Consider the following 23,954-nt stretch of genomic DNA (forward strand, 5'->3'; position numbering starts at 1 on the left):
CAGCTGCCTTTTACTCAACAGGTCTGCCATTAGGGAATCCCTTTTGTTGAAGTTGTTCCATAGGGACTGCTGAATGCTTCAATAGACACAGTTCATGAACAAGATAATTTAAAGAAAAGAAATCTTAAAAATTTAAATTTCATTCAGTTCAAAGTACTTCCTCTTCAATCCCAATCATATACTAAAAAAAGAGTCAATCCTAGAGTTCAGTATTATATTAAATATTGTAAAACATTTATTATTTTTATTTATTATTATTAATTATTACTAACTATTAAATATTATCTGTTACCCAATTTTAGGTAAGTGGTCACACACACAAAATGAATCACAGATCATTTTTGTGCTTATTTGTATAGTCTAGTTATTTTCAATTTTTTTCTTATGTTACTGTTGTCTCTTGTCAGATTCCTCCTCATAAGAGTCAGGCAGGTCATATTGGTCATAACCTCCAGGTTAAGATAACTTAAAATATTATTTGGGGCAGTCTTCAAACTCAAGGATGCGTTGCGTCATGCTCTGTTCATTTATTCCCCAAGGTATCTCTGCAAAAATTAGAATTAAAAGCATAGTATTATAAATAAAGATTAAGAAAGGGTGAGTGGTTCAGACGCTCATTTTGAGAACATCTTCTCTGGCATCTTTGTTTTTTAAATTGATATTAAGGATTTTTACCTTGTAGACTCAATTCAGTTTATTGGTTTATTGGATCTCTTCCCCTGGACATCTTCCATTTCTTTCTGCTGAAGCTGTTTTGTTGAGGCTGAGGTTATTTGTGACTGTGTTTTAAAAGCATATTATGTGTCTTTTTTTTTTAAATTTACAGTACAGCTGCCTTGCATATTGAGGTTACCTTTCAGTATGTCATATAAGCAAAATATACAAGTTGTATATTGGCATATACTTTGCAGTCTACTTTGTTACAACAAACCCATTTAAACTATTACTGAGGAAAGAGCATATCAAGAAATTGACGTGAGTGAAATTCACCTCTGTATTCAAAATACTTTTCTTGAAATATATTGCAAATTCTACAACATATAGCAAAATATAGATTCTTTAACTACACACATAACATAAAACATACATGCTGTTATCTGTGGTTACCGTTCAATCACTTTTCTCATTTGTTCTGTTTCAGACGGTTCGCCATGGTTTTCCTTATCTACCCACTGCCTTAGCTTTTGACCCAGTTCAGAAAATCCTGGCAATTGGAACAAGAACAGGAGCCATACGAATGTATCCTTTCTCATTCAGAATTTGCACCATTTCTATGTATTTGTAATGCAGTGATGTGAATCATCTTCCAGAAGCACTCAGGTAAGGTTACAGTTTATATTGTTATATTCTACTTCATTTTGCTTCACCAGCTGGACTGGAAAAGGATGTGCTGTTGAGGAATTACCATTAGGTCCTTAAGGTGTCCGAAGGAAAATTTTTGGTTGAGTTTTTGGCATATGGTTTCGGTATATGCTGGTTAATATAAAGCAGAATTAAGTTTTGGTTTTCAGCATGAAAAGTAGATGCTTTTCTGTATATAAAGGTAGACTATAAAGTGGTAATGAGCAAGTTGTGAATGTTGTGCTAGCAATAAAAGTCACTGCTGCAATGCAGCTAGCCATCTGTAGGCATCTTCACTGTAGGCATCTATGTATGAGACACTGTTTAGACTTTTCCAAGTGAATGGTGGGAAATAAGTGATTTTAGGTCAGAATTAATCTCTTCCTGGAGGAGAAGGTGAAGCACTCTGAAAGTGCCTGTTTCTCCTAATTAATTATAAATGTAAATTAGTGCCAGCACTTTATGTATTTTTTTTATACAGTAGGAATTTTAAGTTAGAAGTCTACGCAGAATAAATTGAATCTAAATGTAAGGAAAATTTGAAAACTTCGTTTAAAAAAAAGATAATAGTTACATATGATGCATTTCAAAATTTTTCTCTGCATAATTTTATTAGTTTGTCATGGTTCAAATGTATTCCAATTGGGTGAAAAGAGATGTAAGGAAAAAAGAAGAAAGAATATTACAGGAAGATTTAAAAGTTACAGGATATGGAAGTAATAAACTGATATTTTTAAATGTGTTTGTAGATAAATAAATTCTGGGTTTAAAGTAGGAGACAATGCTGTATAAAATACCAATCTAATATTTTCTGGTTCTTTTGCCTACCATTGTTCCCAAGGTAACTATAAACCTAATGAACCCAAAGGCAGGTTACAGAGTAAAGAAAAATCTCTTCCTGGAGAACCAGTCTGTGCTTCATGTAACATGAATAAAACTTTGTTTCCTCCATTTTTGAAAGCTCTTGTTCTGAACAGTTGCATTTTCATAAGCCTCATTTTCTATCTGATCCAGAACTTCTCACAGGACTCAACTAAACCTCTAGTTATGCTACAAGCTTTGCTTTGATAGTTCTAGTCTTAGTATTTACCTATATGAAGTAGATTTTCTTCTCTGTAATTTAACAGACGATATTCAATCCCCTTGAATTTGTGCACTTCTGGGAAAGTGCAAGTCTAGTAGTCATGCTTTGGGTTTTTAGGAGGTATGCAAGATTAGAAAGCTGGAGCTTTATCTCTGTAAACTTCACTGATATTTTCTATGAGTGGGGGTATTAGGAATTTCATGGGTAATGTAGATGTAGGAAGACAACCTTGCAGAAGATTGGTTCCTGAGCCCACCTCTTCTTTCCATCTCAGCAACCTGGCTTTTGCAGGAGCCGTGCTGTTATTGGCCAGACTTCCTATACTTTTATAAATCCCCAGACTTCCTATACTTTTATAAATCCCCGCTTTGAGAAAAATGCAGGTACAGAGCCTGAATTAATACAGATTCCCGTAGAAATAATTTAAACCTGCAAGTCTCCTGCTACAGGAATGGAACATGCAGTGGAAAATTATCTATATCCTTAACCTTATATAAAATTCTCTATATATCTTCTATGGAAATGGATTATAAAGGGTGAGAGGGAGAAGGGAGAAGAATGTTTTTCAAGGCACACTTCCCTTTAACATCTCTTCTCCAGTTTGCTAGCAAATCCCTACCTCATTCACAGAAAATTTTCTACCAGTTCTAATATCTGAATCAAACAAGAACATCAAGATTGCCAGGGAAGTTGATATTTTTTTTTTTTTTTAAGACGTCATCTCATAACATAAATGCTTCTCAGCTCAGGCACACAGAGCCTAGTTTGCTCAATTGAGCATGGAGTTAATGGAAGCTGTGCTTGGAAGACATAGGGTGCCATAAAAGGAATTACTCATTTTAAGACTTCTCCACTTGTCTTTCAAAGGTTCACAGGACATATTACATAGAAAGCCTAGTTGTGGACTAATAACCTTGCATTTGTCTATAAGGCTGAACGGTTATACAGGGCCACACATGGAACACCACTCATTTAAGTCAGCCTTGCTGCAACCATTTATAATTGTTGAAATCAGGCAAAATTCAAGTCAAGATGTAACAGATTAGTATTACATCTGAAAATACAATTCATAATGGAATTTTTTTAAACAAACTGAAGGAAGTATATATTTTAATGGCTCTGAGTCTTCCACAGTATCCTGTAAAAACACTTTTTAACAGAGCCTCACAATTACATTCTGTGAGGAATATGTTAGGTAACAGAAAGAGAATTTGTTCCACACATACGTTGCGCTTGGCTGGCGCTTCTAAACAGTACTGTGGATGGAGTGAAAGGGCAGACTGTTTGGCTACAATCAGAGAAATGCACCCGATTATTTCTTTGCTTATTTACTGGTAGCACTAAAAGGTCCTAGTTTGGATCAGACTCTGTTGTGCTGGGCGACACAAAGGCATAGTAAGAAAGAATTTATGTTTAGTGTTCATGTAATGATGAAGAACAAGTTTTTCCGTGAGCAGTGGAAGTCACATAATGGTACTGCTGCTTCACTGTCTTTCTGAAAGATTCACAAAGTATTGGTGTTTCTATTGGTCACAAGTTAACAGGTCTCAAAAGACAAGCTGTTTCCAAAGAAAATGAAGTGTGTATTTCTGTGTTGTGAATTAATGTTTAACATCACGCCTTCAGGTGATCATTTCAAATGATCCAGCAGCAGTACTGGAATTGGCTATGCTAAATTGCCTGAAATAGAGTATATTATTCATAAGTTGCCATTAGAGTACAGAGATAAATGAAAGTTCATTTTGGTATGACAGTCAATTTGTCTTCTCCTAGATTTCTTTTCAGGCTACTTTAGATGCAATTGCTGTAGCTTCTATAGCAATGGGAATTGCTGTTGCTATGCTCTACTAATCCTGGCAGTCTCTGTGGGATTCTCAAGGAACTTCAAACAACAATGTAGGTTTTACCTACACTGATGACTGCTGGGTACTGTATCCTCATAGGGACAGCTATGCTCCAGCCCACAGAATGAGTGTGCTACAAATAGTCGATGAAAGAGCATCTTCCTATTGCCGACACAAGCCAACAAAATCTGCAAATAAAGGGCAAAACCCCCACTCTTGAAACAATTGCTGTGCTATCTGGTCATTCCTTTCCTTTGCCCTAAACACAGCAAATTTTATTTCCCCTCTGAGGACGTTTTTCCCTTTTTGAAGCCTGTTCTCAACTCCCATACCTTTGATCATTGCTTGATACCACTCTACCTGGACTATCCTTGCTTCAGGCATACACATTCAGATGAAGAAGCACTATGAAATTGAATTCCTTTTCTTATCATGACCATATCCGCTTTCTCTAGTCCTAGTCTGGAGAACATTACACGCAATAAAATGAAGTGTGCAGTCTTGGGTTACTATCAGAGAAGGTTCTGTATCACTGTACAAGGGGGTGAGCAGTTAAGAGACTTGGTCAGACTTAAGTCTCTTCCTCATTTCAGAGGAAAAAGAGAAGTCTCGGGGTTTGTTACGTCTTCAGTCTGAATAAATAGATTAAAATCAGTCTTGTTTGCAATGATTATTCCAGCAGCAGATCTGAAGAAGTGGTGTGTTGTGCTCAGATTTCAGGATACATATTTTTATACTGTTATTTATTCAGCTCACAAATACTTGATAAAATTCACTATAGGCACTTTCTGGAGTCACTGAGTCCTTTCCTTTAGACTTTTTCCATCACATCAAAGATGTGCTCAGGCAGTACAGCCACCTACTTCAAGCAACTTCAAGCATATAGTATAGAGCATCTACATATTTTTGTATTGAGCTGCTGATTATTTGGTGGTCAGCTTTAGGAAGAAATTCTGAAAGAGACCCTTTTATAGCTAAGCTATTATCATCTTTGCTTATTAAGAAATGAGAGGAAGTTTGTCTTAAATCCAGTGCAAAGAAAACAACTTACTGGGTCCAGAATGGCCTCCACACCACTGAAAGCTTATCCATCATAGAACTGGCTTAAATTAGTAATATGTCTTTGGACATGCTTTGGTGTTGTCATTAATACATTTTCGTTAGACTTGTGGGCTTCATGTTGTCATGGATGCAGGTTATGGGGCATGCAAATCTTCATTTTCACTGTTTGCTGCTTGAGCAAAAAGGTAAGCATCAGAACACATGCAAGACCTTTCTAATAGGCACAACAGCTTGCTGTATTCCAGTGTTATCAGACAATATAGTAGCCATTTTTTATCTAAGCAAACAAAATTATTCTGACTCACTAGCACATGAAAGTGGAAGTGTTGCTCTGCCTCCACCTTTTGCTTAGGTGCATGGTCCTTACACTTTCCTTGCTCTGACTCTGGTGCTCATCAGATATTTCCATAAGAAATCCCATTCACTAACTTAGCAAAATACTAGTTCTTTTCTGCTATGTTACTTTTTTGCCAGATTAGTGAACTGAATTATCTGATGCATAAGGAAACTGTAATAAGTGCATAGTTGGGCCTGGACAGAAAGGGAGATAGAGGAGAAATAGAAATCTTGGCAGTAAGGAGCAGGTTATTAGATTGACTTGTCTTACTATGTGAAAGTGCATCCCAGAAATCCAGCTATGGTAGAATGCAGTTGTCTATGAAATTTGCTAAAAAATGTAGAAATACCCTTTCAATTTTGAGTGGTGTGGAAGATAGCCTATCTTTTGCTTATGTTTAAAAAAAATCTTCTTTGTGTAAAGCCATTTGCAAATCACAAAAGTTCTACAGGCTCTGCTCAAGAGAGATTTTGCTTTAGGTTCGTATTTGGAATCATTATCCTGGCCTGTTTTATGTGTTTCTTCCAGTGTTTTGATAGCAAGGGTGATTTTTGAATGTCATACACAGTACAGCAATACTTATTTTAATAGGTACCTTTTGTGAAAAAGAAAAGGTGGCTTCAGGATGACCAAGAAGGCAAATAACATCCTGACTTGTATCAAGAATAGTGTGGTCAGCAAGACTAGGGAAGTGATGGTCCCCCTGTACTCAGCACTGGTGAGGCCACATCTTGAATACTGCTTTCAGTTTTGGACACCTCCCTGCAGGAAAGGTTTGTGTCCAAAGAAGGGCAACGAAGCTGGTAAAGGATCTAGAACACAAGTCTTATGAGGAGTGGCTGAAGGAACTGGGGGTTGTTTATCCTGGAGAAAAGGAGGCTCAGGGGAGACCTTATCGCTGTCTACAACTACCTGAAAGGAGCAAGGTGGGTGTATGTCTCTTCCCTCAAGTAACAAGCGATAGGACAAGAGGAAATGGCCTCAAGTTGCACCAGGGAAGGTTTATATTGGATATTAGGAAAAATTTCTTCACCGAGAGGGTTGTCAAGCACTGGAACAGGCTGCCCAGGGAAGTGGTTCAAGTCATCATCCCTGGAGGTATTTAAAAGATGTGTAGACATGGTGACTAGGGACATGTTTTAGTGGTAGACTTTGGTAGTGTTAGGTTAACAGTTGGGCTTGTTGATCTGAAGGATCTTTTCCAACCAAAATGATTTCATGATTCTATAATATTATCTCAGTTCTTTCTATGAAACATCTAATATTAATCTATTTTATTCCAGAGTTACTATCCCAAGTAAAGGGGAAGGTAAAATCTAAACCTAAGATAGCTCTATTGAACAGCATGAGTCCTTAGCAGCTGATGTACACAGGGAGATTGTGTTACCGGCAGGTAAAACTGAGGCTGTTTGTGTGCTCTAGAAAAAAAATCAGGCAAAGAAAACAAATACCACTAATTAAGTCATTGCCTGCAGAGTTCTGAGGAGGCATGGAATTTTACAGTAGTTAAAGGAAGTGTGGTAAAGAATATTTGACATCAGGTCGGATGTACTTTAAAAGAAGAGAATATAACTTGAGGTTTTGGTCTGTTAGAAGGATGGCATAACATCTAAATATAAAGTGTGACAGATTTACTCTCCCTGGAACTGCTGTCTCTTAATCTAAACAAGGTTTCAGTAGATCTTTATCCTTAAAATAAGCCAACTGTGTTCCATGCTGTTTACTCTATGTGATTTATTGGGCAGATGGAATGGGGGAAGCACAGACAAGATCATAAAACCAAAGTTCTGTTGTTTGACTTGGAAGAATCATTGATGCATTTCATCTTCATTTCATTGTGGAATATATTTGGGATTTTTTCAGAGCACATGAGTGATTCAGGAACACAAACCTCACTGAGAGTCAGTACTCCTGACATAAGTTCTTTTAACAATCCCCCTGGGAGTCAACACATACATATATGTATTTTTATATGCATAGATACATAAACAGGTTATTGCAGATATTAATTTATTGTCAATCTACAAGAATAAAAAAAAATAAAGATTTATAAAAGTAATCAAATTTACCTGTATGATTAAATCTGACAGAACCAGAATTTGGGGAATATTAAATTTATACTGAAATTACTATGCAGCTGGTTATGTGTGCACTCGTATATGTATGCATATTAGGTCTCTGCATATATGCATAAATTTGGGGCCATTGGTTTCCCAAGCCTCTTTTACACTTTTTATGTAAGCAGGTTAAGTATGTTACAGTTAAATGTACTGGGCCTCCTTCACTTTCAGTTGGTGTTTATCCAGGAGGTAAAAAGGGAATCTGACATCTGTAAACAAATCTACTAAGAAAAATTAGATTTTCATATATTTGGAGATGCACATGAAAATAGCATACAGGTGGATGGATCTGGCAGCATTTTAATTGGAGCTGATGACTGCATTTATGATCACTATCTGAAAAAAAATTGATTTATGGATGTTTGTTGCAAGAATTTTATTGAATTTAATTAAAAAACCAACTTACTGTGATATTGAAATAATGGCAAGGGTGATAGCCAACCATTTCAAAGAAGTGATGTCTCTTAATTAGACTTTGTGTGAGCTTTAGAGGTTTCCCTACCTTTTTTTGTTCAAAACTTTGTCGTCAGCAGAAGTGTTGTCATGCACAGGAAGTAATGCACATCAATTTGCCCTCCTTTTCAGTGTGTTAATTATCTTCTTTGGACAAATATCTATGGCCTAAATTTGGCAAACATCCTTAAAACACGGAAATTTGTAGACATACTACGTACATATTTAATTTGACTCTTTTATTCTGTTGCTTTTATCTGGCAAATACTCTTGGTGGGAGAGAGAAATGGTATTTCTCCAAATAACTCAGGAAAACTATTATCTAGCAAAAAGGCAAACTGAAGTACGTACATACACAGGGAGTCTTTCAGCACTGTGAAGAGAGACTTACTTCTCTCTAGCTACAGGCACTCGGTCCATTTAAATTCTTGATGTCTTCTTAAAGTTAGGTGCCTTTCTTGCACATCTGTTGTATATGGAGGGAGGCCATGGACAAAAGGGAGCTGTGGGGGGTTGAATACCTGTCATGAGGTAGAAAGGCTGCCTCATGGCTCTGAACCTACAATGGCTCAGAACAATTGTCTCTGCATTGGGAATACCAATGTAGAAGATCTTTGGAAGTTTCTGAAACCAAAGAGGTCCAGCTGTGAGGATCTGCAGCAAGGAACGTGAACCACATGTTGGTGGTTCAGTATGAGATGGGACAGACATAGTCACACCATTTCAGCCCAAATCTTAGGTATGCATGTAGGACAAATGCATATTTTTTCCTGAGGTCTGAAAAGTGGGGAGATGGACAAAACAGAAACTATAATCCCATTTAGGAGAGGGAGAAGAGGGTGAGATTTCCTTGAAGACGTTCTTTGCCCTCATCCATGGCCAGCTCAGTCCATCTTTCCCTAACTGTGATCTAGTTTCACTCCAGTTCTCATAGTTCTTGTATTTCTATTCCTCAGCCCTGACCTGTCTTTTCTTGGTGGCAGCAAACAAGCAATAGTCTTTCAAACTCCACCTTTCACCTGACTTGTGCAAAGCAGCCTCTGAATGACATACTTTTCTAAGGAAACTGTTCAAGTCAAGAACCAAGATGTTTCCTAAGTGCTTCAGATAATAGCATTCAAAACCACGCATGGGCACAGAAGGAAGAATCAAAAAAGAGCATCACAGGAGAAACCAAGGTTGTCCAAAAGAGACTGTGGATCAAGGGCTATCAGAAAGTGAATAGCTGAAGCAGCCAAGTCTTAGGGGACATCCAAGAATGTCAGCATAGCGTCAATCTCCTCATCCAGAGGGAGCACAGGGAGGGGAAATGGCCCAAAAATTTTGGAAGCCTGTTCCTTTTTAGTGTTGTTGTGAAGGAGATCAAAGACCATTTAGAAATTTGTAGAAGTGACCACATTTAACAGAAGTTAAACACTTTTCTACCAACCCACTCAGTCCACTTCAGGACACACAGTAAATTCATAGCCGACCTCGGTCATGTACATGAATAGCATCCTTAGTGCCTGGATTATTTGGAGAATGTGGGAGGTAGTGCTATGGAAAGAACTGGTCCTTACTCTTCCTGTCTGAATAGATACACTGCCCTGAGTGCTTGCAGAGGTTTTGCAAGGGACAACAGGCACCTATGATTTGAAGAGAACTGGAAACGTTAACCCCCAGTCTCTTACATAACCTCCTTGCACTCAGACAGGCACTTTTGACTTCATGCCTACATGTCCTAAGGGCTAGTCAAACCAGAAATGGGCTCCATCATTGTCAAGGCATATTCTCATGACCCAGCAGCATGGAGATTATGCAACATCTATTCTGTTGTAGACAAGCACCCAAACAGTGCTAAATGTCCTGTAACTGATGGTAGATAAGGCATTAGACTTCATCAGCTCTTAGGCCAGAGTTAGGTAAGGCACAGACATCATTCCTTCTGGTGAAGCCTGTTAAGATGGTTGTAAGTCTACACTGGTGGGCCTCCAAGGCTTGCATAGCATGAGGTGATAGTTCATGAGGTTTAGGTAGTTAGAGCAACCCAGAGTTGTGCATTAGATGGAAATGTGGACTCCAGGAACTGGGTCTCCCCTTCATAGTTCAGGAACCCACAGAGATCAAGGACTTGGAAGATTTTGTTGGTGTCTCCTGCTATTACTATTTGAAGGAAGATTGATTGAAGGATGATATCTGAGGCAATCAATCACCAGTGGTGGACTTACTCTTTGCAAACTAGTTACTAATTAAAAATTAAGATTTAGAGTTGCAAGGCTCCATAAGGTGATTGATACTCTTCAAAACAAGCATAGACTTCCGAAACTACATGAAAGGATGATGAAGTCCTGGTACTAGCTTACAGCAGAGTGACTCTGCAACTCTGCTCCACATCTGAAAGTTTTACATCAACTGCTGATCATCTCACATCCAGAGGATTATGCTGTCCTACAAATCCAGGCTTGTTTTCTGGGACCAGAATTTCCAATCAATCATATATGAAGCAATCAGGGTGGCAAAGACTCCCAAAAAATCATTCTGCCTATCTTCTTCCACAGAAAAGGAGGTCCAAGAGGATGATTTCACTAAATATATATTTCCAACATAGCTTCTGCAGATGCAAGATTAAATTGCATTCCTCTTCAGAATCACCTCATAGAGTGTATTGTCCAAACTTGTACTGGGGAGTTAGGCCAGGAAGCAGGTACCACTGTGCTTCTCAGAAATAGTACAAGCAGGAACAGGAAAATTAGAAGTAAGAAAGTTGTTACCTGGGAAGTGGTGTCATGTGCAGTCACAGGGTCAAAGAAGTGCTAGTGTCATCTGTGAGAGAGACACGGAAGGTGAGTGTAATGCCTCCTAGAGAGCCCATAACTAAGTAAGCAACTGTTTGTGGAATGAGTCCCTCTCGAACTAATGTTCAAACCAGATGTCAAATTTGAATGAAAATGCCTGAAACAAGTAAACTGGAATGTGACAAATCTCAGCACAAACTTCTGCTCCTGTTATAACGTAGATATAACCAACATTCCTGGAGATTTCTTTTGGAAGGAGCCATGAATGATGCAAGATGGTGAATGTTATCTACCTGTTTTGAGTTAAGATCCACTGTATCACCTTGAATGATCCTCTGGCCACATAGTAAACAATCAATATTGGTATCACGTTTCATAATTTCATATACAGGTGCCAGATTTATCAGTCACCTCCCAACGGAAGACACTGAAACAAAATCAGACAGGAAGCATGCCTTCAGTGTGAAATACCAGGCAGTCAGCTTCAGTAGTTTGGGAATGAAGAACATGGACAGTTGTATCTTTTAATTTGATGATTTTGGGAACTTCAGTGTGTCTTTTTTATGGGTTAAGTGCATCATAGGTGATCCTATGACAGGGGAGAAATAACTGAAAATAGGAAGATAACCAACAGCGATGTGCAGAAAATTATTATTTTTCTCTTAGCAAAAGAGAAAAAAAAAATTTTGTAAAAAATTTCTTCCGTATATGTAGTCTAAATCTATGCTCTTTTAGTTTAAAACCATTACCCCTGATCCTATTGCAACAGGTCCTGCTAAAATGTTTGTCCCCATCTTTCTTACAAGTCCCCTTTAAGTACTGAAAGGCTGCAATAAGATCTCCCGAGTTTCTCTTCTCCAGGCTGAAAACACCAATTCTCTCAGCCTTTTTTGGTAGGACCCACTCCAACAGGTCCCCATGTCTTTCCTGTGCTGAGGGCTCCAGAGCTGGACGCAGTATTCCAGGTTGGGACTCACCAGGGCAGAGTAGAGGGGCAGAATCACCTCTTTTGACCTAGATGTATTGACTTGGGACTGTCAATTCATTTTTATCAACAAAAAGTTTAAACCCACACATCCTATTACACACAACAACATTTTTAATACCAGACTGTATATACATGTGAGGTATTTTTCACCTTAAAGTGTTCCATTTGCAAGAAAAACAAGCACAACCATGTCTCTATAGGTTAATGATTTAGTCACATAATTTAAAGTAGGAATCTTGCACTCCAGGCTATCCTTAAGAACTGTTTATAAATTTGATTTTGAACAGTTCTTAGATGCAATAATTATAATATCTGAAGTTTTCCTCATTTTTATAGATCATGTTGTTTTAGCAAGACATATTGAATATCTCATCTATAATAGCTTCATGTGTTTGTTTCACATAAGTTTTCCGTAAAATAATAGTTTACACTGGAAAGTCAAATGGTACCCAATAGATACACGGTAATTTCAAAGTAGCTCTTAAATTCAGTCTGGGTCACTAGCTCTTGTCTTTAGGGTATGTGTTTATTTTATATTAACAGATCGTTGGATAGCATACACAGATTATAGCAGGGACTGGAACCTAAGACCTCTCAAACCCAGGTGAAAACCTGCTAGCCGTGATTTATTGTTCCATCTCTCATAATTAATAAGTCTTGCCTTCTCCCACAGACCTCCACATCCTGTCCCTCTGAACTGAAAGAATCAAGAGTTACTGTAGTTCCAAGAAGGGTCTGATCAGGACATTGTGCTCGTAGTACTTTTATTTTAAGGAGAGTAAGTGTTCATTTTTGTTGCCTCATTATTTTAGATGCAACAAATGCTGAACTGTTAATGGGGCGTTTTATGCATGCTTTGTTAAGTACACCTTTTAATTCATACAAGAAAGTGTCTGATGGATAGAGGCACCTGCAGACTTAGAACTGACTAAACAGAATTTTTGGAGATACAAGTTTTCATCTTTAGCAAGGCCTGAGACTTGCCTTTTAAAATCCTTTAGCCTTTAATAAATAGAGACTTTAACTTGGTTCCTGCTGTTCATATCTGTAAAATGGAAAAGCGGCTACCAGTGTCAAGAAGTCTTATAAAATATAATGCATGGTTGTTGAAATCTTTTAGGTTTAAGAATAACAGAATTATATTTTCCAGAGCTATAAAAAAAGAAAGTCCTTAAATCCATTCACAACAGAGTGATGAGCACTGTTGCAAACATCTGTGAATTATCCTGTGCATTTTGATCATGCCTCCCCAGTGTGTGGTTTGTGTAAAGCGAACGAATAGCCATTCTTGAACACATATTTGCCAATTAAAATAAAATGTCATATAAAAGAAGACATAAAATTATCTTAAAAATAACTCACCTAAATTAAAACCATCATCCAGACCATAAGCTTTTCAAGCTGTCAACTTCCTCAAGTAGGATGTCCCAGCTAAAAAGAAAACAAAGCCAGAAAGTCCATTTTTTTCTGAAACAGCAGGCAAAGGAACTTCTCCCGTGAGGATCATCCCTAAGAATGTCATCTCCTCTGCTTCTAAAGTTTGTAGCTTAGGATTGCTAGCATTGCAACTCTCAAATGAAAGGAAAAATTGTTTCATTTTATAGGTTCCTTCATTTTTAATTGAGATCATTCTTTTGTACTTGAAAGTAGAAGAATCACTTCATTAGACTGACAGTTTTTACTACAGCAAAGAAGCTTTCTCAATTTCTTTTAAGAGTAAATTAAATCACAGGGAAATTAATATCTGCAACAAGAAAACTAATTTTCAGGGCTGTTGAACAATTTAAGGACTTGAGACGTTTTTCAGTTGTTTAAAAACTTTTTTAAACTATTTTTAAAGGAATATAAATAATGCAATTTTCTACGTGTTCCTAGAACTAGGCTACAACCTGCGCTACAAGAGAGGACAGAAAAACACTAAGAGTCATTACTAGTTTTGTTTATATAAGGCTCTTCTGATTTCAAATCCATTAGTTAATTCAATTCTGAGCAGGCAGGTAGGATGTTGTACCTTACTTGCCTATTTTAGCTAGCCAGTGGCAGGGCTTGCCTATTTTAGCTAGCCGTAGCCATTTCTAGGGCTTCACAGAAAGGTCGTAAGAGACATTATATTAAGAGTGAATATTTTCCTTCTGAGCTCCTACCGTCACCAATGAAACTCTGAAACACAGAGTTAATAGAAATATGGTACAACTGGGTTTGCACATTCAGTTCCTTAACTTTCCAGTAGTCCTTCCTCAGTTCTGTCCCCACACCTCTCCAACTTTGCTTCTACTACTGTTAGGAATCTTCACCAACCTTACGTGTCTGGGCCTGATGAGGAAGAGCTGTGTCAGGGTCCTTGTCTACTTTGCCATGCCATGTGCTGTAGAGAAAGGAAGAGGCACAGACATTCCACTTAGAGGAAATGAGGATGAAAGAGTGAAATGCAGCCTCTTTGAGCTACTGCATTCTTTGTATTTGTTTTTCTATCTTCTATCCTGTGAGACTGATGTTATATCATGAAGAGAAAAAGAGAAAATTTCCGTGGTGTCCCGAAACAGCCTAGTTGATTGCCTGCTCCCAAAGTAGAGGAATCAAAGCGTCTGCTCTGGTTCCCCTAGCATGTTTGAAATTTATGGGAGGGACTGCACGTTATTTTGTTGTTTCTAGAGAGGTATCTTGTGCAGCTAGATTTGTTTGTGCGGGGAAAAGCTACCAAAGCTGCTGCCACTGATTCCGTAGATACTGAACAGTTTGAAGATCTTTTCTACTTCCCCAGTTTAGAATAGGATCCTGAAAGCTGGCAACTGAGAAATCCTAAAAGCCCTCTTCTAGCAGTTCTGATAATGTGGTGCAGTTAATGTGGACAGGTGAAACTTGTGAATGATGGACTGTCAGAAAGAATGTTCACAGTCTATGTGCTTGGTGGCATCTTTGCTATTCAGAAATGAGACTTCCACTGATGCCCGGTGGTTGTCTGGTTACTGATTTGTCTTTAAGCACAACTAGATGAGGTTCATGCTATAGACCTGTATAAACAGATCTCTGAGTCTGCAAAGATAAGGAAGCAGTAGTTAAGTAAGGATATGTTATCTGTCTTTGCTTCTGATATTTTCCGTATTTAAAACTTCACCTGTGTGATCATCAGCTCTTAGTTTTAAAAAGTCTGTGCTTCGACAGAAGACAGTCAGTAAAAGACTGTTACCTTGTGTTTTAGAGCTGGGTGAATATATTGCACGTCTGGACTCTTTGATATGATGTTGACATCATAATTGTAAACAATACAAAAAGGAATAACAAATCAAAGTTTTACATACAAATTTACATGCAAATTTATATAAAAATACTCTTGCAGTTGATAATATTTTTGAATCCTTGGCTTTAATATACAGTCTTTAACATTCCTTAAACACTGCAGTGTGAGTATATAGTAAATAATTCTCTAAGAACGTTAGTTTTGCACTAGTGTAGGAACCATAACTTATTTTCTTTATTTAAATATACTTAAATGTATTTTAAAACATGAGTGCAAATACTGAATAATCATTATATAAAATTAACTGAATTTCAGAAAAAAATATTATATATAGTATCTCTTAAATAAAATCTGAAGTAGAAATAGCCAAACCTATTAAAACCATCAGTTTATTTGCCTTTTAATTATCAGCTTTATGTTCCAAATTAAAACTATAATTGGTTATCATCCTGCTTGCTAGAGATACCTTTAGAGTCCAAGTTTCAATTCAATATTTCTCATTTTTGCTTTCTCTTTTTCCTTAGTCGGGAGTAGAAAGAACTAATATTGTCTATAGTTCCAGCAATGATCGTAAGGAAAAGTCTGTCAGTATGCCATGAAGCTACAAATGGCTATCGTGAATGAAGTTAAGCCTGGTATCAAAGACATAGAAGATCAAGTTTACCCATGTTGCTGCTTGTGAAGTAAGAATCTTGGTTGATATCAAAAAAAGCTTACCTAAACTAGATGGTTTGAGAATTTGATACTAATTATGTTCAAGCTGCTTGAAGAATCAGCAGAACTTTTGGGGAGGAGCAGACTTGTGCAAGCATCTTCCATTTCAAAAAAATAGGAAAACCTTTTGATTCTCACTTACAAACTTTCTTAAATGCATATTTAGAAAATTTCTTATTCATCAACCAACTACAAAACCAAGTACAACACTATCAAGTGTTCAAGTGAGTTTTTTTATACTGTTCATGGAAGCAATGCTGTCATTTTTTTGTTTTTGTTTCGGTCAATCTATGGTTCTATAATCATAGTACGCATACCCTGGAGCCTGATTGTCACAGTTCATTGCAGCTATTATTCAGACATGATTCAGGAAATTTAGGCAGGGTATTTTTATCAACAGAATCTTGTAAAGTTATCTTTTAAATAGAAATTGAGCTGTGAACCTTCATGTCAGATTCAAGCTCATAAGCACATAGGATCTCTCATGGGGCTTTTTTATTGAAAGAATTGTATTCATCAACAATCTGTATACAGGTAGGTATAGGGATTGGCAGATCTGTTCCTAGAATTCCTGCTGTAAGTTTAGATTCTATTGATGGGCATAAGCAACTGTACTTATTTTTTCTTCTAGTGGAAATTGCATTGAATTTGTCAACTTTGCACATGCCTATCATCTTGTCCTTTCACCAAGTTTGTTTAGATCTGTTTGAAGATCCTCACTGAACTTGCTAAAACAGATGACTTTGTCACATGTTTAACTCTTTAGGTCTTTAAAAGATTGAGAAATATAGAAACTTTATGAAATGTATACTGGAATATTGTGACTTCAGCCTAAGTGTCATTGCTTTTGGTGACACTGTCTTCAGAATGTCAAAATCACTATTGAAAGCAGACCGTGCTCCCCTATATTCCATTCATTTTTTAAATGCTTTTCAACTTCTTGAAGATCCTACTGGGAATTTTTAAAGTCTGTTAAAATTCAGTTTTTCAGTTTGTTGACAGTTAATCATACCCTTTCCCCCCTACCGTAATTTTTAATCAATAGAGATATTTTCTCTTATTATGTATCACTTCAGTTTTTGCATTGTTTTCTGGTTAAGGACACTATCTGCAGCCTTTAGACAACTGTGGAAATTGTCCAGTTTCATGACCTTTTAGAAGGCCAAGCAATACCGTACAAAGAAATCAATATCACATGAACTTTTTGAGAAGAATTATTGTTATTTTTTTAGGAATAATGATTACACTAAATTCTTTATTATTGCATTTCTTACTTCAATTTAAAGAAGTTTACAAGGTGCCAATGTAAGATTTACTGGTTTGTAGTTTCCCAGATCATCTCAAGTAGCTTTTAAAAATATGTATTATTGTCTATGCAGTTTGGAGGGGGGGCGGTTTGCTAGCATGCATTCTGCTTTACTCCCATGCTTCATCCAAAACATGATGTAAATACCATCTATACTTACTAGAAATTTAGTTAGGACAGTAGCTGCTGGTTTCTGAACCTATGTTTCTGATATCCTCACCTTTAATATAGTATTACCTAACACACACACACACAAAGAATCTTTTGCCAATACAATTTGATAAAAGCTGAATCAAAGAAATAATTAAGTTTTTTAATATTCTTGTTTGATTGCTTCCTTTAAGCCCTGGGTAACCCACGAGATTCATCAGGTTTTGTTGTAGTTGTTATTGTTTTGTAAGCTTGCTATTTCCAACGTGATCAAAACATTTCACATTTTTTTCCTTTACCTCTCTTAATGCTCTGGACATAAGTGTAATTCTAGAGCAACTCTTCTGAATTGAATGTGGTTATTCCAGATGGATGTTGTGCTTTCCACCTCCACATAGCTTGACTGCATTTTCCCTCAGGTTTTATTCTCCTATTTAAAATAAAATAAAATGTTTGAACAAGAACATATATTTGCTTTTTAAGATAATGGTCAAAGAGTTGTATTAAAAATTGGATTTGCATAAAAGAGTTTGGACTGTTAGCACAGCTACTGTTCTTAGAATCATAAAATCTCCATTGTAAATATTTTCTTCTACTTTTTGCAGGAAAAATGGCACCCATATTGGTTCCATCATGTTTAATAGGTAACATAGCTTTCACTTGTGAATTTGGGCTTCCAGGGACTTTTAAAACTAAGGAAATCTCTTTTATTAACCGATGCCTATGGGTGTAACACCAAGCAAAGTGAAAGGAATCATATATAATTTCGCTGGATCTCAGTCAGTTCTTTTAAAAAGGAAGTTTATACACTGTTGAGAAGCACTGCCTGTAAAGGAAGACAGAATTCATTAGTTTTTAATGATTCCATTTTGCATTTGCAGGTTTGCACTGACTTCCAGATAGAACAGTTCTAAATCAGTATTTTATAATCTATACCGATATAATTAAAACTACAAAAAGCAACACTATAGAATGGAGAAAAAGCAGTATCTCTTAGGGGCACCTTTAACCATCAAGCATCAGAATTATTAGAATGGATATTGGCAGAGCTATCCCAGTTTTACTGATGAGGAAACTGAGGCACTGAGTGGTAAAGTGATTTCACCCAGTCTTTGATGAGAGATGGTTAAAGAGCATAGAGTCTTTGATTTCCAGGCTGGCACCTCAGCCACAAGCTGTTTAATTCAATGGAATTTAGCCTGGAATCTTGTGTGCATGTTTCTGATGATACTCTTATGTGTTGTCTTCCAGATCATAAGGAATTCAGGATTGATTCCCTTAGTCTTTTGCACTGTGCTGCTGCAGTAGCAGCTGAACAGCGTAATGTGTTAAGGATAAGTCAAGCACATCCTATATCTTATTTTCCCCATATATTTTACTGATTCTGAGTCTTGATCCATAGGTTTTAGGTTGCATATTACAGTCACTGAATGGCGTATATAGCATGCATGGAAATTCTTCTCAGTGTCAGGTTTTTGCATGCTCTGAGGCTCAGTCATTTGTTCAATGTTCTGCTCCATACAGAAATGCTATATAAAATCCTGGGATAAATAGATTCAGTGTGCACATTCCTCAAATGTAAGAAGCGGTTGTAAAAATTTCATTGCCCAAATGTGCGTCACTGTGTGTTATTTTAGTTCCTATCTGAAGTGAGGAAAAAGGAAACAGTACACAAAGATAAAAGAAAATAAGATATTCTTGGCAGTTGTATACTTCCAGATTGCATTTGCATTTTGAGGGGGGAGGATCTGGGAAAATGCTGTGTAATGTGGCCACCTGTCAGGAAAATACCACCTGTCTCCAGGCTTGATCTTAGCTGTTCAGGACATTAACAGAACAGAAAAATAGTGGTATCCCTGTAAGTGAAAACAGTTGATGGGTTGATCTTTTTTAATAGAGTTACAAACTATTTATTACTTAGGTAATAAAAGACTGAATAAATTGTACTGTGTATCAGAATATCAAAGTCTCGGGCAGACAGAACTCGCTCTTGCTATCTATCTGTACGTTAGTTTTTAGATTCTGTAAGCTACATATTAAAAACCCCTGTTCAAATTTCTCTTTTTTTCTTACTAACACTCATTTTAGTCAGTCACAGTGGCAAATTTTAATCACTGTGGCTTATGGGTTCAAGCAACCACCAACCTTACCATCCATACTATAGAATTCCATTGTTGGTTTCTCTTACACCTTTCTCCCAGACAAGGAATGGGGAGCTTCCAGGTTCTCATTTGTCACTTCTTCCCTATATTTTCTCTCTGAAGGATGAGGCAGGGTTAACCACTGAACATTCACTGAAATTATGAACGCATATATGAAGACCTCAGCCTTCAGTAGCACATTGCTGCTACTACCGTAGACAGCCTAGAGCCCTCAAGCTGCTCAGCATGAGTCACATCTTAAAGGAATAACTTTCACAGGCAAGTCCTCTTCCTCTTTCTTGTCTCCAACTGCGGTTTGTTACTAATTTCAATCACTTGGGCAACCTCCCTTGCCACAGAGTCACATAAAGGTATCGGGTACTCTCCATCTTAACCAGTGAAATCTTAACCCTGAAATGCTGCTTCTGTTCTGCTGCACTCTCATGTTCTGTAAAACTTTAGGAAACCAGTAGGTGTTTTTCTGAAGCTCTGCATGTGTAATGTTTGTTATACCTTCTGGTCTGGAAGCCTGGCATTTTCCATCTGGCTATTCTGCTGAGATCTAACAAGAGAAGATAACCATGAGAGCGGGAAGCTGAAACAACACCATCTCAGAGTGAGGACACAGTCCTCCCAAAGTCTTCTGCTGAGGAATACCGTCCTGCTATTGCAGGAAAATATAGTATTCAGTTCCAGCATCTTCAGACTACTTCTTCTCCATACAGTGTGGTATTTCTGCTATTTCACAAATCTGCAGGCACTTTCCTGCATCCTCTCAGTATCAGCAAATACTCACATTAAAGCTGTCTTAATAAACCGAGTCCTTCACGCCTACCTGCCTAGCTCTCCCCTGCACGTTACTATGCCTCTGCAAGTTTCTCAGGTCTGATAACTGGCTTTCATTGTACAGTGTCTCAGAACTCCTCAGTATATCCATTAAGACTTAACCCTTTTGTTCATCTGCAAGAGCTGCCAGGTTTGCAGAGGTGTGACCTTCTTTTGCTACTGTTTGCAGCAGGATGTATTGACCGTATACACTGATACTTGTAGCTGAACACAAAGTACTTGTAAGTATACAAAATAACTCAATAAATAATTTGTGTTAAAGATAGAACTTGAAGATTTGGCAGTCATAAAGTAAGGGGAAAATGTTTTCTTTTGCTTGCAACTGAAGAATATTCCAGTGAGACCTATAGCAATTGCTAAGTACGGTTTTTAACTTCTTTTAATGAAATTGGATCAGTTGAAAGAAGGAGGAGAATAACTATCACCTAACTTGGACAGTTCTCTGAAATCATCAGCAAGTCTCCAGAGATTCTTTGAATACTCTTGTATTTTCAAGTATGTTTTTTTCCAGTCTTTATTAAAACTTTGAAACTTCTTGGGGTGTAGCACCACTGCAGGCTCCACCAGTTGTGGGCATACCTAAGGTGGATGCCTGGAGTGCAGTTGCAGTAGGAAAGAACTCAGTGAATCAACTCACATTCTACCTGGGAATGTGGGTACATGCTGGGAGGTCAGCCCATACTGAACTTTGTGCTTCTGCAGATAACATTATTACAATACCTGAGCTTTGTGAGCTCATTGTTACCTGCCTGAACTGTAGTCACATCTTTGCCGACTGTATCACTGTCTTTTCGTAGCCAGAGGCTGTACCCTTTTCATGCTTCACAGTAACTCATAAATGTTTAAGACAGCTTTTGAGCAATTAGTGCTGCTTCTGCTATAGAAGTTATGAATTTGTTATGTGCAATGATTTTCATAATGTGCCACCTTAATTGATTTCAGTCAGTTTGGCAAAGAAAAGCCGTAAAGCTGAAAACATGTAAGATTGCGGTTTTCTAGTTGCATGAATAATGTGCAATATGAATTCCAATCTATTTTGATGAAAAAAAAATAACAAATGGCTTACTCCACTCTATTCTTAGCCTGGAAATACGCTGACACATCCACTGCATCATAAAAAGTACTTTACATGTGAGTTACCTTGGTTAGCGGCTGACTGGGTCCCCACACTTGTGCTTCCTATTTATGAAGTGACTTTACACTTGAATGCAATTTGTTTCATAATGTTTAAAGACAAATAACCCTTTACAGCTATCAAAATGGGAAAGAATCTGTTGGGCTAGAAATCTCTTTTTCTACAGCTGTTTTTTTTTTTACCTTCAAAGATGTAGCCATCATGTATTTCTTATTAATCCCTTGTACATGACCTATCAGACTAAAGTGGCTTGTGGAGAGGAAAAGCAGTCCCAAGATAAAATATTAGGAACATCACTAGAAGAATTCTGATGCAGATTTATTTTTAAAAATCCACATCAAAAAGCCATTTAAGGCAATGATTTTTTCACTTGTGACTATGGGCAAATTTTTTTTCATAACAAGTTGGAATATTCATCTTCTTGAATATCTGTAATCATTTTCTCCTCTCAGCATGTGATCACATGTACTTGATACACTTCCAGGAAATCTTGAGGATTCATCCTTTAGCAAGTTCTTGGGTTGCAGCTGAGGTTGGTTATTTGACCTTCCTAGAGAAGGTCACCCACCAAGGCTAGGAGCCACTTGGGTAACTGGACACGGTCAGCTGTGCTGCTTACATGAACTGGATAAGGAAGTATTAAGGAAGAGCAGTGCTGCAATTCCTGGGACTGTCCTTTCCACCGTTACTTTCTCTCATTTAGACTGTCTCTATTTTTGCCTCTTCTTATCCTTTTTTTTTTTCCCCAGTATGTTGGGGGAAACCTTAAGAGGGGCCTTCTTCTAGCACAGGGAAGGTCAGAAAAAAGCACTGAAATAATTAAATTGTTTCACTTCAGTAACTTTCTAAGAATAGGAAGAATCAGTTCTTTTCTCCTGTAATTAGACTACCCTTACAATGCTTATTTCAGAATTCAGGATCAAAATAGCTCAAGATAAGCAATTTTGAAATGTAATCCACAGCATACTATACCACAGTGAATATTCAAATTTAAAAATGTACTCATAGATATCTACTTGATATACCTGATACAAATTTGGAATTCCAGTTGTTTGAATTAACTGGAAGTTGAAGAAAAGAAAACCTTGCAGCAAAAAGCATGTTCTCATCTTTGCTGCTTTAATGTCTTCAGAGCCAACTCACAATTTAAATAAAATCACTTTTGCTTTAAACACCTCAAGATATTTTTTAATTTTTAAGATTCTTCAGCCACTAAAATTCGTATGAGCTCAGTGAAGGCTTTGCTTGAAGTTCTAATCACATCATTAATTTTATTCTGTTGGTAGGGTAAATGACTGGAAATCTCCTTGTTGAAAGTGTTCACCAGAAAACTTTTTTCTGTTCTGATGTAAATAGTGCAAGGAATCAGAAAAAATAAAAAGTTGTTTTTCTGTTTGCATACTCTTCCTTAGACAAGGTATTAATTTACAGTATTTTCGTTTGTGAAATACCATTAGAAATAGGAAATAAGATTAATACAGAATCACTTGCTGGTTGCTTTTAGTTGCTGACTTTTTGCTTTTTAATATACACTGATATTAAGTATGACAGTTTCACTTTTGATTGTCACATAGTAATGTAATACTACTATCGTTCCAAAATCTACAGAAACAAATTTAAATTAGAAACAAAAATACCAAAGAGAAGTCAGATATACTAAAGGAAGTAGTGGGAAAACCCACCAAAGTATTGTAAGCTGTAACAGTATTTTAGAACCTGGATGACTTATGTTAGGTTTCTAGTCTATTTAGTCAGGTAAGAATGGATTGCTTTTTTTTCTGAAATAACAAACCAACAAATCCAATGTAATTTAATTTAATAAGGTTTTTTAATATAATGAACACCCAGAAAAATCAAGCATTTTCTCTCTCTTTTTTTTTTTTTAAATATATTTTTGGATTTGAGGAGTTCAGGATTAATATAATATTTAACATTGGAATATGAAGAATATAATATTTAATATTGTCTCAAAGGGTGCACAGTTGATTTAAACTAATCTGTGTGTGTGTTCTTACTGTGGGGACTGGTTCCATTCAGTATCCTTCACCACCAACCAACATTCCCATCCCTCCCTCTCACTGGCTGGTGAGCCAGATCTGGAAAGTGGGAAATATAGTCAGGGGGAAAGGAGCTGTTTTGTCCTATGTTATGGAGCTGCTTTCACAGAATCATTGAATGGTTTGGGTTGGAAGGGACCTTAATGGTCATCTAGTTCCATCCCCTCTTCCAGAGGCAGGTTCCCCTTCCCCCAGCCCAGGGGGCTCCCAGCCCCGTCCAACCTGGCCTTGAACCCTTCCAGGGAGGGGGCAGCCACAGCTGCTCTGGGCACCCTGGGCCAGCGCCTCACCCCCTGCACAGGGAAGAATTTCTTCCTTATATCTGATCTAGATCTGCGCTCTTTCAGTTTAAACCCATTACCCC

The 23,954-nt window shown here is 37.3% G+C and overlaps 1 protein-coding gene across 5 annotated transcripts in view; it reads left to right on the forward strand.

Annotated features, from left to right (window-relative positions):
* Nucleotides 1–23,954, forward strand: part of STXBP5L (syntaxin binding protein 5L) — a 205,905-nt gene that overhangs the window by 17,098 nt on the left and 164,853 nt on the right. For all 5 annotated transcript variants that reach the window (XM_032997513.2, XM_032997514.2, XM_032997515.2 and 2 more), the window contains exon 2: nucleotides 1,142–1,239. In XM_032997513.2, the coding sequence (XP_032853404.1) occupies nucleotides 1,142–1,239 (98 nt within the window). The remainder of the gene's footprint in view (nucleotides 1–1,141; nucleotides 1,240–23,954) is intronic.

The sequence above is a fragment of the Tyto alba genome, unplaced genomic scaffold (assembly GCF_018691265.1).
Source record: "Tyto alba isolate M040663 unplaced genomic scaffold, T.alba_DEE_v4.0 Super-Scaffold_14, whole genome shotgun sequence".
Taxonomy (NCBI): domain Eukaryota; kingdom Metazoa; phylum Chordata; class Aves; order Strigiformes; family Tytonidae; genus Tyto; species Tyto alba.